This window comes from Thamnophis sirtalis, unplaced genomic scaffold, assembly GCF_051295495.1.
Source record: "Thamnophis sirtalis isolate CommonGarterSnake01/CBP01778 unplaced genomic scaffold, rThaSir2_p1.2 scaffold_3, whole genome shotgun sequence".
NCBI classification, from domain to species: Eukaryota; Metazoa; Chordata; class Lepidosauria; order Squamata; family Natricidae; genus Thamnophis; species Thamnophis sirtalis.
In genome coordinates, this window is record NW_028261383.1 from 34,136,901 (window position 1) to 34,154,074 (window position 17,174).

The window sequence follows — 17,174 nt, forward strand, 5'->3', positions numbered from 1 at the left end:
CATTCCCTTCCTTCTTTCTTATCTCGCCTTCTAGAATGGCCCTGAATAACTGGATGGCCCTAGAGAGTGCAAGGGTCCCTCATATGACATCTTAAATTGTGATGTACCTTATTCCTTTTAGGTTGCTTGTGGTGAGCAATAAAATTTCCAGAATCTCAGAATTAAATTAGGCAAAAGTTCTAATGAAAGGAAAAATTGGTGATATATTCGAGGGAACTTTTTTCTCCTTAGTGGATTTTTTTTTTTTACAGAATCCTGAAAAACTCTAGTCTGGGGTACAGATAGAACAGAAACTATGCAGTTGTGTCTTCTTAGTAACTTTATTGTTGATTAGCCAATATCAATATACAGAATATAAAAAAACAGAATGTTGGTAAGACCATACATAAAATGGAATAAAAGAAACAGATTAAATAAAAAGAATAAAATGAAAAATGGAAATCAGATTTTTTGTATCATCCCTGTAATTTATCCCTATCAGACTTCTCCCTCCCTCCATACACACACACACACCCCAATATATATGTGTGTGTATGTGTGTGTGTGTGTGTGTGTGTGTATGTATATATATATATATATTTATGCTGATAAATAAATAAAGGGAGACTAGTATAGATCTATTTCAAGCTATTTAGCTCTCATCAGCTAGCCACACCCTTGTTGGGAATCGAACCTGTGCTCTATTGCCTCTTAGGCAGATGTGTTAACCATTGAGCTACAGAGCTCGACTCCTTATCAGCCAGCCAGGGTGAGAGGTATATATTTAAAGTCACAACCCCTGGTATGCCCAAATTGTGACGAGCCGAAGACAGAGAGTGGAAGTGTTACCAACTTTACTTTCTGGTGATAATTAGGAGGAAGCCACTGCATATACTAAAAGGTATAGTTTTCCTACAAAACATTCTGAAAATGAATGAAATATCCAGTACAATCTTACCCAGTGGAAAACTCCATATTTCTTATGCCTTACATATTATTCAGTAAATAAGTGAAGACTTATATAATCTATACTATAACCACCATAAGCAGTGGTGGGATTTAGCCAGTTCGTACCACTTCAGGAGAACCAGTTGTCAACTTTCTGAGCAGTTTGGTAAACTGGTTGTTTGAAGAAATCATTAGGGCAGAGAACCGATTGTTAAATTATTTGAATCCCACCACTGCATATAAGGTTGCAGATTTAGTCCAAACTTAGAATAGGGCAATGTTCTTCAGTCTTAGCCATTTTAAGATGTGTGGACTTCAATTTCCAGAATACCCCAGCGAGCAAATGGGAGTTGAAGTCCATATATCTTAAAATAGGTTGGGAAACAATGGAATAAGCTACTAAGGATATTGCCACATGCTATTCAGGTGCTCATCATATGGTGTAGCGTCACACAGATCTAGCACTTTTTAACATCCTTATTCTAACAGTCTTTTCTTCACTCTGCATTAAGCAAACACGACAAGTTTTTAATGTAAGCGTTTATTTTTATTCATGTTTGGTAATACTATAAATTATCAGCATTATTATTCCAGCAATCAGGATCATGAGTGTTAGGTAAGCTCCCCGTTGGGACAGCGAGTACGTTCAGCGAAGCGTTGTGAGAGTTGTGTTGGAGAACACACAAACCAGCATACAGAGACACTGCAGTTTAAATAGGCTTTTACTTTCGTGGAAATAGAGGTATCAGAGTCCATCAAACAGTCCAAGTCATACACGGATAAGACAGTCAGTCATCAATGTCTTTCAGTTAAGGGATAATCCAAATAAAATAGTCCATAATCATACAAACAGTCTGGTACTCAAAGTTTGCTAGCAGTTGCAAACTTACAATAGCTCATGGCACTTTCTAACAGCCAGCTTCCAAATCAGATCAGATCAGTCCAGCATCTAACAAACAGAGAGCTAACAGTCATTCTGGCTCCCTCTTATGACCGATTGAGGAAAAACAGCAACCAATCACATTTTACAGTATGATTTAAAGAAACAGGTATAGCATTGCTATATGATTTATATATTGCCAACCCAAACGTTAGATTATATTCCTAACAATGAAATAATCTTCTCTTTCCTTTTTATAATCTATTGTCTTAAGAAGCAGCTATTATCACAAGCAGATCACCATCAACAGCAAGAAGCATGAAGTAAATTTTCCCTCTTTTATCTGAAAGAGAAGCTGAATCACCAGACTGAGTCCTTCAGATCCTGGGATGTAGATTTATGAGCATTAAGATGAATGCTACATGCCGCTCTTATAGCCGATTTCATTGAACTGTCAATCCAACCAAAAGGGTAAGTTGTATGTTCTCCTGCAAAGTATACCCTACCTTCATTCTGAAACAAAGCCTTGAGAAAAAAATTATACTGGTATGGGGTAGGAAAAGTAAAGGCCCCCATGGAGAATTTATCCAGTGCCCATTTCTGAATCACATGCCTGTTGCACACACTTTCAAGATAATACTTGGAGATGTTGTGGATTTTTGAAAGGTCATCCATAACTACATCAAGACATTCATCATCACTAAGAGGAGCAAAGAAGTCAGCATCATCATGCAGGGTGTATGAGACCAGGAGCACCCCAAGGCCACCAGGGAAGTCATGACTGGGATAGGTGACTAATCGTATTGGGAGATCAGTGAGGGACGCCCCACCTCGGATTCCTTCCCTCTCCCAAAATTTGTCTTTGCAAACTAAAGCAATTTTAGTAGCACTTGTATAATGCAATGAGCGTAGAGCATAAGCCTTTGAAAGGGAAAGAGGGGGCTGGAATTTGATGAGTCGTGTGGCTTTTGCTGTTGCTGTGACAAGGACATAGTCAGCAATCAGAAATGATGAGTCATCTTTATCCTCCTTGTGGAAAAACACCTTCACGTACTTGCTGGAGCGAATTATCTTTTCCACTCTGCTGTTTAAATAGATTATCTTGGACATTTCCTGACAGAAGCTGTTGGGCAGCTGGTCAAATCCACCTGTGATTTCCTCAAAACTGAAGAGGTTGAGGAAGAAGGAATAGGAATAAAGAAAGAAGTGAACGAATAATCAGAATAATCAAGCAAAGTCAATGGGAAAGCCAGATTCACTTAACAACTATGTTACAAACTTAACAACTGGAGTGAATTACTTTATAATTGTGGCAAGAAAAGTTGTAAAATGGGGCAAAATTCACTTAACAACTGCCTTGTTTAGCAATTGAAATTTTGGGTTAAATTGTGGTCATAGGTTGAGGACTACCTGTTGTGGCCCACCAGAGGCCAGCTGATCTGGCAGCAGATTCGGACTGTGAGGAGGTTGGGGAGGAACATGGGCCAGTCCTGGAGTCTGGGGAAGGCTTTGATAAAGGCTCTGCATCGGAGGTAGAGATGGGGCCAGGGCTTTCTGACAGTTATCAGCTGCCTTTGGAGTTGGACATTAGTGGGGCAGAAGAACAGCTGGAGCCAGTTCCCAGTGTGCAGATGCACAGAGCTGCCAGGAGAAGGGAACAGCTAAGGAACAAGGGCCACTCTGGAGTAAAGCCACAGATGGATGGTGAATGGCCCCTCCCATAGGGAATAAAAGAGGAGTGGAAGGGGAGGGGAGTTTTCAGGAGTCAATTAGTTCAATTCATTAGAGTGAAGACCTGTTCCTAACTTCTTGCCAAGTATTGTCTGCTACAGAGTGGCATTTGGAAGATATCGGCCTGGCAGTTCTCCAAGCCTGATAAGGGTCTGTAATTGTGAAATCTCTTGAAAGATTGTTGGCCGGGACTTTGCTGGAGAGGAATTCACTTTAAACTAAATAAAAGGGGTTTTATCAGGATGAGGAGTTGGCTTCATGCTTTTGGGAAGCCTAGATCATAACCACTACCTATATTTAGAAAGCTGTCTGAAAGCCATTAATTCTTGAAACAATTCTCAACAATTCTGTTCCATCTTCTACCTTGCAGACGTTCAGACAGTTGAAGAAAACTATTGTGTCTTTCTTCTCAAGGCCAAAATGCGCAACACCTCCCAGCCATTCCTCATAAGATTCCTTTCAAGCCCCTTGTCATTATAATTGTTCCTCTGGACATTCTGAAGTTTGTCAATGTACTTTCAAAATTGCAATGTTTTGGTTGAAATCTGATCAATAAGTTATCTGTGTGTGAACACTGTTTCATAACGATCAAGATAATGCAAAAATCCTACCTATTCTTATCTGAGAAGGCCAGGTAACTCAGGACAGAAGTGAAAAATGACATATAGTATCCGGCACCTTCATTCAAAAAGTCTCCAATCATCTCTACTGCCCCACTGCTCAGATTTCCTTCCTTAATTAAATATTCCTGTTAAAGAAAAATTGGTGAGGGAAAAATACACATAATACCTTCTTTTTGAATTGCATCTAATTTTGTAGGAGAAGAGCAGGCAGAGCTGGTGGGGGTGGAGTTAAGCATGTCATACGTTTAGAATCATTGTGTTGCCACAACCAATTTAGTGTTGGAACTTGACCAGATTAACGTCAGCTGTAAAGAACTTAACCAGATTAATGTCAGGTGCAAAGAATCAGGAACATTCATAAGAATGCAGCATAGAAGATTTATTCAAGCCTATGCACAAGAATTTGGTCAACTAAAATTTAACACTAATTTGGCACTAGATAAGAGTCAGCAGAATTCAGGAGGAGTTGGACTTGGTGAGATTGCTGGAACACAACAAGTCTAAGCTAATGACACCTTCACCCCACCCTCCATCTCTGCCTATCTTTTACAAATTTGTTCTTAATTTCATCTTCAACCAGCTCAAAGCAAATACAAGGCTTGATCCAGAATCTTCCTTCAACATATAAGGATTGCCATCTTCTCAAGAAACTATAATTCAATTCCCAAAAGTGCTTTTTCAAGAGGCAATTGGACTTTTTTTCTCTTTCTTTTCTTAAAGACATTTTGCTTGTTATCTAAAAAGCTTCTTCACTTGAAATGAACCAAAGGAGCTTCTTGGATGAGAAGAGAAATGTCTTCAAGGAAAAAGTCCAGTTGCCTCTTGAAAAAGCACCTTTGAGTTATGGATTGTGCTGAAAGGGACAAGCTAACTAAAGAAATCCAGGGAAAAGAAGAATCAGAATTCTACCAGATATGGGATAAATGGTATAGGTGGATGGAGGAAAGAAACAAGAATCAGTGAAGGAATATAACAAAACTCAAAAAATAATAGTTATGAGTAAAATAAGAGGGTTAAGAATGGTGGAATCCAAATAAAATACAATAGAAGGGGAAATAATATAAGGTGAGTGGTATTGATTGATAATTGCTATTAGAAAGAACAGGAAGCCCCTGTTCGTATTGTATTGTGTAAATGTGGTGTACGTCTAAGTTTTGTGTGCGTGTATTTTACATGTTTGTTAATAAAAAAATAAAAATTAAAAAAAAGAAAAAAAAGAAAAAAAAAGAAAAAGCACCTTTGGGACAACCGTGACCTGGATGACTGAGAATCTCCATAAACATCATTAAACTCAGTAGATAATTTCTGACATCTTCAACTTTCTTATTGTGGGAATATGTAGGGAGCCATGAAAACATTCAGAAGCCATTACAAAAGCAAACAGTATAGAAGCATACTTTGAGCCTTGGGAAAGGGGAAAATATTAGGAAGAAGCTTCGGCTGGCTCTTCTCTGATTCCCTGGAGGAAATGACGGGAGAAATGAGGATGGAAGGGAAAACTTGGAAGATTTGCTTAACATAACCTATCCGAATAAACCCATTACTCTAATCTTTTTGTAGTTGCCTTGGTTATCTCTCATTTGGATTACTGTAATGCAATCTTAACCAGGTTGCTCTTAAGACCACTTTTACCATGTAATTCTCTTACCTTGGTGGAATATGAGTCATATTTCATTTTCAGCCTCGTGCAGTTTTTTGTTGTCTGACAAAGGAAGCAGATAAGAACAAATATATATATAAAATTCCCAAAGCCATGTTTTGTATGCTCTCTACTCTCAGTACTTTAGATGGTTTCCAGGCATACAATCAGAGGTGGTATTCAGCCAGTTCTGACCAGTTCTGATGAACCAGTAGCGGAAATGTTGAGTAGTTCGGAGAACCAGCAAATACCACCACCACCTGGGTGGCCCAGCCCCCATCTATTCTCTGCCTCCTGAGTCCCAGTTGATCAGCTGAGTCTTCTTTTGTTGCCCTACACAGGAAAACAAAGCTGGAAAGGAGGTTAGTGGGGTGGGGAGGGAATGGAGATTTTGCAGTATCCTTCCCCCTGTAATGGGGATTTTGTAGTATTCTTCCCCTGCCACGCCCACCAACCCACGCCCACAGAACCCATATTAAAAAAAATGGAATCCCACCACTGCATACAATACAGTTGATTCTCAATTTACAACAGTTCATTTAGTGACTGCTCAAAGTTACTGAAAAGGCACTGAAAAAAGTGACGCATGACCATTTTTCACACTTTACGACCATTGCAGTATCCTCATGGTCATGTGATCAGCATTTGGATGCTTGGCTACTGGTTCATATTCACGACGCCTGCAGTGTCCCGGGGTCATGCAATCCCCTTTTGTGACCTTCTGACAAGCAAAGTAAATGGGGAAGCCAGATTTACTTAACAACCGTGATACTAACCGAACAACTGCAATGATTCACTTAACAACTGTGGCAAGAAAGATTCTAACTTGGGGCGAACATTTAACAACTGTCTCATTAACAACAGAACTGTTGGGCTCAATTGTGATCCTAAGTCCAGAATTACCTGTATTATAGCAAATAATGCAATTAAGCTGTTAAAACTTATAAATTTGATGCATACTTTGCGTCTCGGTGTATAGGCAATCATAGCAATAGCAATAGCAGTTAGACTTATATACCGCTTCATAGGCTTTCAGCCCTCTCTAAGCGGTTTACAGAGTCAGCATATTGCCCCCAACAACAATCCGGGTCCTCATTTCACCCACCTCGGAAGGATGGAAGGCTGAGTCAACCCTGAGCCGGTGAGATTTGAATAGCCGAACTGCAGAACTGCAGTCAGCTGAAGTAGCCTGCAGTGCTGCATTTAACCACTGCGCCACCTCGGCTCTCTTGAGATTATTATCTCACCATTGGGAGAGAGAGGAGTCAGTATCTGAACTGAGCAAAGAAGCATCTTGCCAATGCTATAAAGCAGGGGTGTCAAACTGGATTTCTTCGAGGGCTGGATCAACATTGCAGTTCTCCGCCGCGGACCAGCTGGGGTGGGTGGGAGACAGGATGAACATCTCCTGCAGCACTTTACCAGCCAAGCTCTTCGCTAGCAGAGGCACCGCAGGCCAGTACTCAGGGGTGGGTTCCAGCCAGTGCTCCTTTTGTGCGCATGCATGTACAGTTCAATAGAAATTGTTCTGCGCATGCGCAGAACTAAAAAAAGTAAGATGGCGGTGGCAACAGTGCCAACCGGGAAAACGGTTTGGGGGCGTGGCAGGGCTGGGTCACTGCTGGTTCCAGCGACCCAGGCCACCATACCACTACCAGTTCAGCTGAACCAGCCCGAACTAGTAGGAACCCACCACTACTGGTACTTTGCTATTTCCAGGCTGGCCCCACAGGCCAGATTTAAGTATTCCATGGGCAGGATCCAGCCTGTGGGCCTTGAGTTTGACACCCCTGCTATAAAGTCATACCTACCCTGTCCAATGTACTGCTGTAGAGCTCCTCGGCAGATTTTCCCAATTCAGAGTGACGCATTGGATATCCAAAGACATTTGGGTTTTCATTCACAGCTGCCACCCTTTCTCTAATATTTCTGAACAAGTACCAGGCATTTTTATTCGACAGAGCAAAGGGGTTTAACGGCAGATTGAACTTCTTAATATATTCATGAGTAATTCTGGTGGGGAAAAAATGCAAAAAAAAGTGAGTCACTGCAGGTTAAAGAGAGATCATTAAAGAGAGAGTAGGAAAAAAAGATGGGAATATATTTCTCTGCATCTGGTTTTGTACCTCCCTTAGGTGCTCCTTGCTGATGTTCTTCAAAAGATAACACAAAGTTTTCAGTTTCTGACTGCTCTTTAGAAGACCAGATCCTGAAGATGAAACTCAAGTACTTTGGCCACCTAATGATGTTTGATGTTTGATGTTTGATGTTTATTCAATTTGTATGCCGCCCTATTCCTGAGAGACTCAGGGCGGCTAACAACCAAAGGGGAAGGGGGGATACAAATAGGAAAACAAAAGACAGACAAACTAAAACACAGTCGCAACAATTCAAGTGGGGCTGGAAATTCATCAGCCCCATGCCTGTCGGAACAACCAGGTCTTAGTGGCTTTGCGGAAAGCCGGAAGGGTGGTGAGGGTCCGGATCTCAATGTGGAGATCGTTCCAGAGGGCCGGAGCAGCCACAGAGAAAGCCCTACCCCAGGGAGTTGCCAGTCGACACTGGCTGGCCGATGGAATTCGGAGGAGGCCTAATCTGTGCGATCTGATCGGTCGTAGGGAGGTAATTGGCAGGAGGCGGTCTCTCTAACGAGAAGGAAGGACTCACTGGAGAAGAGCCTCATGCTGGGAAAGATGTAGGGCAAAAGAAGAAGGGGACGATAGAGAATGAGGTGGCTGGATGGAGTCAGTGAAACAGTCGGTGTGAGCTTAAATGGACTCCAGGGGATGGTAGAGGATAGGAAGGCCTGAAGGAACATTGTCCATGGGGTCGCGATGCGTCAGACACAACTTTGCAACTAACAACAACAATGGGAAGTAATCTAGGAAAATATGAAAAGGTATTTAAAAGAGAAAAACAAGTATGGTTAAGCAAGGCAGTCACTAGAAGCATAGGAGTAACTCAATGAAGCAAGGCAGTCGCTTAAAGCGAAGGAGTTACTAAGTGAAACCACCAATGTGCTCGGGATCTTATTTCAGCTTTCCTTTGCTTTACAGACCTGCAAAGGTTGCAAAAGCAAGAATTGGTCATACAGTTACTTTTTCATCAATGTCATAATTGCGAATGGTCATTAAATGAGGTAGTCGCTAAATGAGAGTTAATTGTACTATGTATAGTAATATACTAGCAATTGGATTACATGTTGATTGAAATAGCAGAAGCTTAACGTGCTGTCTGAAGTTAAGCTTTGCCAATCACTAGTTTGAGATCTATATGGGGAGTCTCCCCTCTAGCTAGATTTGAGCTTGTGGGGATGAGTTACAATTCAATGTTTAGTTGAAATCTTACAGTATTTCTAACCAGGGGTGTCAAACTCAAGGCTCATGGGTCAGATCTGGCCGCAGGATACTTAAATCTGGCCCACGGGGCTGCCCTGGAAACAAGCTGCCTTTGCCAGTGAAATGGAGCTCAGGAAGGCTGTGTGTGGCCCTCCCGAGCTCCATTTTCACTGGCAGAGGGCTGCAGGAGGCCGTCTCAGGAAAAAAGGAGCTTGTGAAGGTAACAGGTGGCACTCCCAAGCTCTGTTTTCAATGGCAGAGTGCTCGGGCCACCATAGGCGCCCCCAACACAACTGATGTTGAGCTGGCCATGCCCAACCTGGCCATGCCCTCCCCGGCCCCCCAAGGTCAAACACAACCCTGATGCAGCTCTCAATGAAATCAAGTTTGATACTAAACAGAAAAATGGTAATGAGGACAGAATGGCAGGAGTCAAGCTGCTGTTCTATGCTCATTCGTGTGTGTAAAGTACAGGAATTGAAAACTCAGCTAGTTTACAACAATGCGAAAAAACCCTGTGATCAAAGCCCAACAACCTTCTTACTTGCATCACACGTATGCTGCATTTAAAAAAGAAATGGGCTTTCCATTACATAGTCATCAGTGCCATGTTTTTTTGAAAACCCTTGTGAATGCCCCTACCATATGAACAGAGGTGGGCTTCAAAGTTTTTAGCAAGGGGTTCTATGCTCAGTTGATGGGTGGGCATGGCCATGGTGGGCGTGGCTTAGTCAGCCTCCTGCACTATCGTGATGTTGGGTGTTTTTGCCTTCCCTGGCTCCGGAGGCATTCCTCAAGCCTCTGGGAGGGCGAAAATGGCCTCCCTGGGCTCCAGGGGCCCTCTGGAGGCCAGAAACAGGCCCATTTCTGGCCTTCCTGAACTTCCAGTAGGCCCGTTTTTTTACCCTTCCCGACCGTCTGCGCGCTCCCTGCACTTACCTCTATCCAAAACGGGCCACATGGCGACTCCTGGGAGGGGAGGGGTGGGCGCGGCCAGCCAGGAGTGGGATTTGCGGGTTCTCCAAACTGCACAGAATCTTAGCTAGAGGTTCTCTCGAAGCTCTGTGAGCCCCCAGCAGCCCACCCCTGAATGTGAAGTTTGTAAAAATCTAAAACTGTGAGAACGTCTTAGGGACCGTAAAGGCCCTAAGGGGTTGGCCATGAAAAGTCAGAAAGCTAATTGGGAAAGTTGGGCAATTGAATATTGATAAGCATGAGAAGAGGACCTGGGTAAAATTGCGGAAAAGATCCAAAAAGACCCAAAAAAAGGAAGAGAGTTTTAGGAAGAGAGGAACACGTGATGAGAGAAACCGTAGAAGCCATTACTGAAGCCAGAATACTGGAAGTTGTGTGTGTGTGGGTGTGCGCGCACGTGTGTATGTTATTGGTTTCACAGCCTCTTTATTACCTGTGGGCTTTAGGTAGGCGCATTGCTCCCAATTCCACATACCAATCTTTCTCGCGATGAGTCATTATCCGCCCACCAACACGGTCACTAGCCTCTAAGACGTGAACCTAGGAACAAATATATTATGACAGCTTTTCTTGATTCCCCCTGCCTCTTTCTCTTTGAGGAATTAAAGGTAAAGGTAAAGGTTCCCCTTGCACATATGGGCTAGTCGTTCCTGACTCTAGGGGGCGGTGCTCATCTCCATCTCAAAGCCGAAGAGCCAGCGCTGTCTGAAGACATCTCCGTGGTCATGTGGCTGGCATGACTAAATGCCAAAGGTACACAGAATACTGTTATCTTCCCACCAAGTTATTTTTCTACTTCCCTTTTTACATGCTTTTGAACTGCTAGGTTGGCAGAAGCTGGGACAAGTAACAGGAGCTCACCCAGTTATGCAGCGCTAGGGATTCAAACCGCCAAACTGCTGACCTTTCTTATCGACAAGCTCAGTGTCTTAGCCACTGAGCCACCATTTCTGTTTTTGAGGAATTACGATCCCCAAATATAAGAAACTCCAGGTTTTTCTGGACAAGCAATGTTTCTAATTGATAAAAAAATTCATATTCAAACATCTGTGGGAAGCATACGAACAGCACTTTTAACAGTTACTTTAATCTAACAGAATGTTTTCAATTTACCAAGAAACATGGAGACAAAAATGCCATCTACAAATAAATCTCTTAATTTGTTGAGATTCTGCATCCTATCAAATATCAAGTAACATAGAATGTAGTTTATTGAATATTTATTGAGACACAGAACGCTATTGTCTATGTTAATTTTCAAATACTGCAAATACAAAAGTTGATGCTAGTTATCAAAAATTTGATCTTTTGATAGAGAGCATCCATTAGGAAGGGTCAGTATATATACTCCAGCACATATGTTTGTTGAAGTGTGTGAGACATTGGTAGTTTGGACTTAGTTCTTTGCTTAGCCATCTCCTTCGATATAAAGCAGTGGTTCCTAAACTGGGGGTAATTTAGGCATAATCTGGAAGGTAATAAAGGACATGGTGGCTCAGTGGTTAAGACACTAAGTTTTAGTCCATTAAAGATCCATAGCTCAGCCTTTCAAGACCTGAGTACAGCAAGACACAGTGATTTCCCATCATTTGTCCCAGATCCTGCCAACTTAGCAAATTGAAAGCATGTAAATGCAAGTAGATGGATAGGTACCACATCCAAGCATGTGGCAAGATAAGAGTGTATCGTATTTCACCATACACTCTATCAGTGGTGGGATTCAGCCAATTTGCACCACTTTGGGAGAACTGGTTGTTAAATAATTTGAATCCCGCCACTGCACTCTATGCTGCGGTGTGATGTCATGCTAGCCACATGACACAGCAATGTCACCAAACAGCAGTGGCTCTTTGGCTTAAGAAACAGAGATGAACACTGCGTCCTAAAGTTGGTCATTACTAGCAAAGTAAAGCTCCCTATAACATCCAGGAGGGTAATGGGGGAATATATAATTGCTTGCTTGTGAGTCAAAGATCCAATTTGGGGCCACTGTTGCAAGCTACTTGTAAAACAACACAATCTGGTTTTGTTTTGTTTTGTGTTTTGTTTTGCTTTGCTTTGTTTTTGTGAAGATAATGGCTTTACTGGAGACTGGGGAAAGGGATAATATGGTCACTGGTGTAAAATTTGAATTATGCTGACCTATCTTTTTCACTTGGAGCTCATATTGAGATATCATGCTGGAACCCCAATATTTTTAATACCTGTCCCACCACTCACCACAGGTACCTCTCCATATTGTTGAGGGTTGAAATGGAAGGGTGGTATTTTCCTATCAACACCATTACCTGATGTCCAGCGTCTTTCAGTAATTTGGCAGCAGTGAGTCCACTTATTCCTGCCCCAACAATCACAATTCTTTTTGGGTTTGACGTCTTTTCCAGCCCATTTCTGGCAATATTTAACAGCTCCTCATAGTTAGGGTCCTCAAAACATTTCATCCAGTCATCTTCCTCTTCATTGGCATGGTTTACAGAGGCCCAGATGGCCAGGAGAAGTGGTACGAGTGACAAAATTGCTAGGGAAAAAAAAAGCCAAGCTTTGATTGAAAGGAAGGGAGACAGCAAATGAAAATATGTTTTGGCCAGCTTTCCTGAGTCAGGTATTTAATTCTGGATCTTTTCTGGAGAAATCTTCATTCAAGAAAGTAACCATTTGGTGTTAGCTCAACAGTTGAGACAGCTGGTTAGTTGGATGGATGTGTAGCATCAGCAACTACATTTCAAGTAGCTTAAAGGACTAGTTAACAAAATGGCTAAAGAAGAACATCAAAATAGTAATAGCGCTTAGACATATATACTGCTTCACAGTGCTTTGCAGCCCTCTCTAAGCGGTTTACAGAGTCAGCCTATTGCCCCCAACAATCTGGGTCCTCAATTTACCCATCTCGGAAGGATGGAAAGCTGAGTCAACATTGAGCCTGGTGGGATTCGAGCTGCCAAATTGCAGGCAGCAGTCAGGTGAAGTAGCCTGCAGTACTGCACTCTAACCACTGTGCCACCTCCTTTTTACGCACTCATAATTACTAATAGCTGAATGAACAATGACCTCACTTGTGACAATTTCAATCTACGAATTTATGCAAAAACATATGTGGTAATCATCTATGAGCATTCTTTTTTCTCCTTATCTTTATAACCATTCTATCATCCTACTACATGAAGATGAAAGGAATCTTGATTAGGAGGGATGTAGAAAAATCCACTTACAAAGATCAAAATCATGAAAGCTGTGATATTCCCTACTATGGCATTCTAGGGAAGTTAAAACTGGACTTTAAAGAAGCAGGATAGGAAGAGATTATTGGTGCCTTTGAACTTTGGTGTTGGACAAGACTCCTGAGAGTACCATGGACAACCAGGAAAACAACCAATGGCTCATCAAACAAATCAACACAGAATCCAGTTACCCTGCTTTAGACAAATGATGCAAAGACATCGCTCTCTGGAGAAGGCTTGGATGCTGGGAAAGGTGGAAGAAAAGAGAAGAAAAGGACAACCAGCCAAAAGATGGACACAGTTACAGTGGGGGTGACTGCACCACTGGGAGTCTTGAAAGACCAAGTTAGGCATGATTAGGTTAGATATTCATGGAGAATATCTGTGTGGTCACTAGGAATTGAAAATGACTTGATGGTAGTCATAATCAATCAATCAATCAATCAATCAATCAATCGACAGCTTAATAACTAACATCTTGCCTTTGAATGCAATATTTCATTTTGGTTTTTTTCCTGAAATTCACCATAGTGGGGTATTAGTTTGGACCATGAACCTGGAATGAGGGGTAAGGTGGCTTTAACCCTTTACTTCTTACTATAGAAAGAATAAAGAGGTAGTTTGATGTAGTGGTTAAGACATCTATCTCTTCCAACTTATTACTGTAATGGTGTTTTTGTATCTTTCAATTTATATTGTTTTTATTAGTTTCCTAATACAATTTCATAGCTTATTAGTAACCTTGACTAACACTAAGTGTTGTATCTTTTTATTCTTGAAGAATTTATTTTATTCTCTTTATGTACACTGAGACCAAATACACCAAAGACAAATTCCTTGTATTTCCAACCACACTTGGCCAATGAAGAGTTCTATTCTATTCTATTAGGCTAGACACGGGAAGTCTGAGTTTTAGTCTTGCTTTGGTCACAAAGACAGCTGGGCCAGCCACTTTCTCTCAGCCCTAGGATGGAGGCAATGGCAAACTACTTCTGAAAAACCTTGCCAAGAAAACTGCAGAGTCTTAGTTAGGAAGTCTTCAAGAATGGTATATGACTGAACATAAGGGAGGGGGGGAAAAGCAGAAAGGCAGCGATATTTGGGCAGCTACAATGTAGAGGACCAATAGAGGGCAGCAAATGAATATACATCTTTATTGCCATTTAATGAGCCTCTGGTTTTTTACAGTTCTAATATGCTAACCTATGCTATGGAGAGAGGAACAAGCTGTCGTTTTCAAGAGCAGCAAACTTTGGTAATTAAGGTGTTATGTTAGGACTTTTGCCCTACAACCATACAAGGTGACTTTGGGTCAATCATTCTCTACCAACCTCATAGAATGGCACAGATATAATAGCAATAGCCCTTAGACTTGCCATGTTTCCCAGAAAATAAGACGGGGTCTTATTTTCTTTGGACACCCAAAATAAGCGCTTGGACTTATTTTCGTGGAGGTCTTATTATTTTTGAGTTGCAGGAGGCGGTGAGCATGGTTACCTCAAGGCTGCTGCTGTGTTGCAATATTTTCAAGGAGGGTTTATTTTCAAGGGAGGGCTTATTTTAGGGCATGCACTCAAAAGCCCAATTGGGCTTATTATCCAGGGAGGTCTTATTTTCAGGGAAACAGGGCATATACCGCTTCACAGTGCTTTACAGCCCTCTCTAAGTGGCTTACAGAATCAGTCTGTTACCCCTAACAATCTGGGTCCTCATTTTACCCACCTCAGAATAATGAAGGGAGATTTTGATGGAAAATCCCTGGAGCTTTTGGAGGAAAGGCGGACTAGCAGGCTAAACGTTTTAAAATGCTTCACTTAATCCAGTGTGATTTTTCCCCCCCTCATGCATGTTGCTGAATTAGAGAAATCGAATCATATTTGGAGGGGGATGTTGGGGAAGAAGTGAAGGACTTAGTAATACACTATTCCCCAGTTCTGTCCGTGGGGGGAAAAATGTGTCAAGGGGAAGAACGTAGAAATGAATTTTATGAATTATGGCAAACCCAGTTAATCAAGTCTTTTTGTCGAGTCATGGGCATTAAATACAGCCAATTCCCCACCCACCCCCCAAAAAACAGACTTTTCAGCTATGTTTTGGACAAATTATTTTTTTACTAGGAAATTAACAAATAGAAGTGACTCGTGGTAACCTTTAACTTTGGATTCCAAAAAAAGGAGAAGTTTTGGAGCATGTCAAGATACGCTGATAGCTCTGTCAGCAGTTCTTTAACCCAAACAATTTAAGGTATTTAATGTTGATATTCTCCAGGTTTTCAAGAAGGGACTAGACATCCACTTGTCTAGAATGATATGGTGTTTCCTGCTTGATCTGAGGGTTGAACTAGAAGGCCTCCAAGACCAAGATCCCTTCCAGTCCTATTATTCTATATTCTATTATTAGTGCAGAAGGTAACCGCATGATCCAGAACCCTACCTAAGTAGCTGCTGACAGAAGCACTGCAAAGGAAACTTCTTCCTTTTGATTCCAAAGGAAATTCATCATATGCAAGGCTAAAATTATTATTCAGGTTAAAAGGCTCATCATTATACCCCAAAGTACATAAGGCTTCTAAAACAATGTCTATGCAGAAAATGAAATACTTACAGGACTTGGCCATGTTCGATGAGGAGGGTAAGGATGCAAATCTGTGCTCTTATTTATACTCAGCAGGTGCCTGGTTGAGGGGAATGGATCCAACTCCCTGCAGCCAGGTGGGCGTGACTCAGTGGGGGTGGCCATTTGGGTGTCACCAGGTGGGCATGGCCAGGTCAATGTGAAGGATCAAGTGCAGCCGGCTCAATGTGGATGACTCGGGGTGGCTGGGTGAGCGTGGCCAGGTGGATGCCACCAGATGGGTGTGGCCAAGTGATGGGCACCAGGTGGCCGTGGCCAGGTGGGTGCAGAACAAGTACTCCAGACAACTGGACATGGAGCCAACTTGGCACTGTGCCAGAACAAAATCACCTGCAGACATGCTGGCAAACAGGGAGCAGGTAAGCTGGCAAAATTTGAAAGCCAAGGGGTGGATTTCTCCACTCTGGACAAATACTCCTTTTTTCTTTCTGTTTCCCAGGAAAGGTTTCTCTGCTAAGTTTCACAAGGAAGGGAGGAAGTGGGTGGATTCCCTCCCCTCTTTGAATAAATGCTCCTTTTTTCCTTTCTGCTTTCCAAGAGAAGTTTCTCTGCTAAGTTTCACAAGGAAGGGAGGGGCAGGGTATAGATTCTGCCAAAACTTAGCAGAGAAAGCTCTCCTAGGAAGCTGAAAGGGAGAAAAAAAGGAGTGTTTCTCTGTTGGAATGTCTGGACTCAGTTCCAAGTTGGGGAAAAAGACACTGGAAACATGGAGGCTGCTTGAAAAGATGGTTTAATGGTGGACAGGGCCACATGGCTTGAGTTCCTGAACAGAAAAAGGAATCACATGGTTCAAGATGTTGGGTGAAGGAAGGGCTGAGATGCTGAAAGTCCCTGGTTTTACGCCCTCTCTGGGCTTTGAACCTGAGCTTGTATTCTGATTGGTTGTCAGACTCCCATGCATCTCTGTAGGCTGTGTTTTGAGTCCACGTTTGGTTGAGCACTGCTTCTTCCCAGGTGTCCTGTGGTGAGATGAGTAAAGGGCTAATGCTATCATGCCTTAATCCCATCACCCTGGAGCTGAGGGGGATCTTTGTTATGTAGAATAGACTGGCTCAGGCCTTTTAATGGCCCATTGACAAAAGTAGGGGCTATTAAGAGTTAGTCTGTTTCCTGCATAAAAACATGTTTCCCCATTTCTGATCCAGGGAAATATAATATTCTGCCTTTTCAATATTTCCCAGGATGTTTCATTTTTCTAGGAGAGCGATG

At 42.2% G+C, this 17,174-nt stretch overlaps 1 protein-coding gene across 1 annotated transcript; it reads right to left on the bottom strand.

Annotated features, from left to right (window-relative positions):
- Positions 1-2,167: 2,167 nt before the first annotated feature.
- LOC148047901 (L-amino-acid oxidase-like) lies at positions 2,168-12,569 on the bottom strand. The gene is made up of 6 exons (XM_087708189.1): positions 12,402-12,569; positions 10,547-10,653; positions 7,612-7,813; positions 5,810-5,863; positions 4,150-4,286; positions 2,168-2,972 (listed from the first exon to the last, which is right to left on the bottom strand). Exons 1-6 carry the CDS (start codon positions 12,552-12,554, stop codon positions 2,168-2,170), a joined length of 1,458 nt encoding a protein of 485 aa, XP_087564315.1. The 5' UTR covers positions 12,555-12,569.
- Between the last annotated feature and the right edge of the window lie 4,605 nt (positions 12,570-17,174).

Bases quoted from the DNA above. Each gene is read 5' to 3' on its own strand.
- LOC148047901 (XM_087708189.1), bottom strand. From the start codon at position 12,554: ATGAAATGTTTTGAGGACCCTAACTATGAGGAGCTGTTAAATATTGCC. The intron at 7,814-10,546 runs GTAATAAAGAGG...TTTCCCCACCAG, and splicing joins CGCCTACCTAAAGCCCACAG to AATTACTCATGAATATATTA. The intron at 5,864-7,611 runs GTAGGTATGACT...TTCCTTTGTCAG, and splicing joins ACAGCAGTACATTGGACAGG to ACAACAAAAAACTGCACGAG.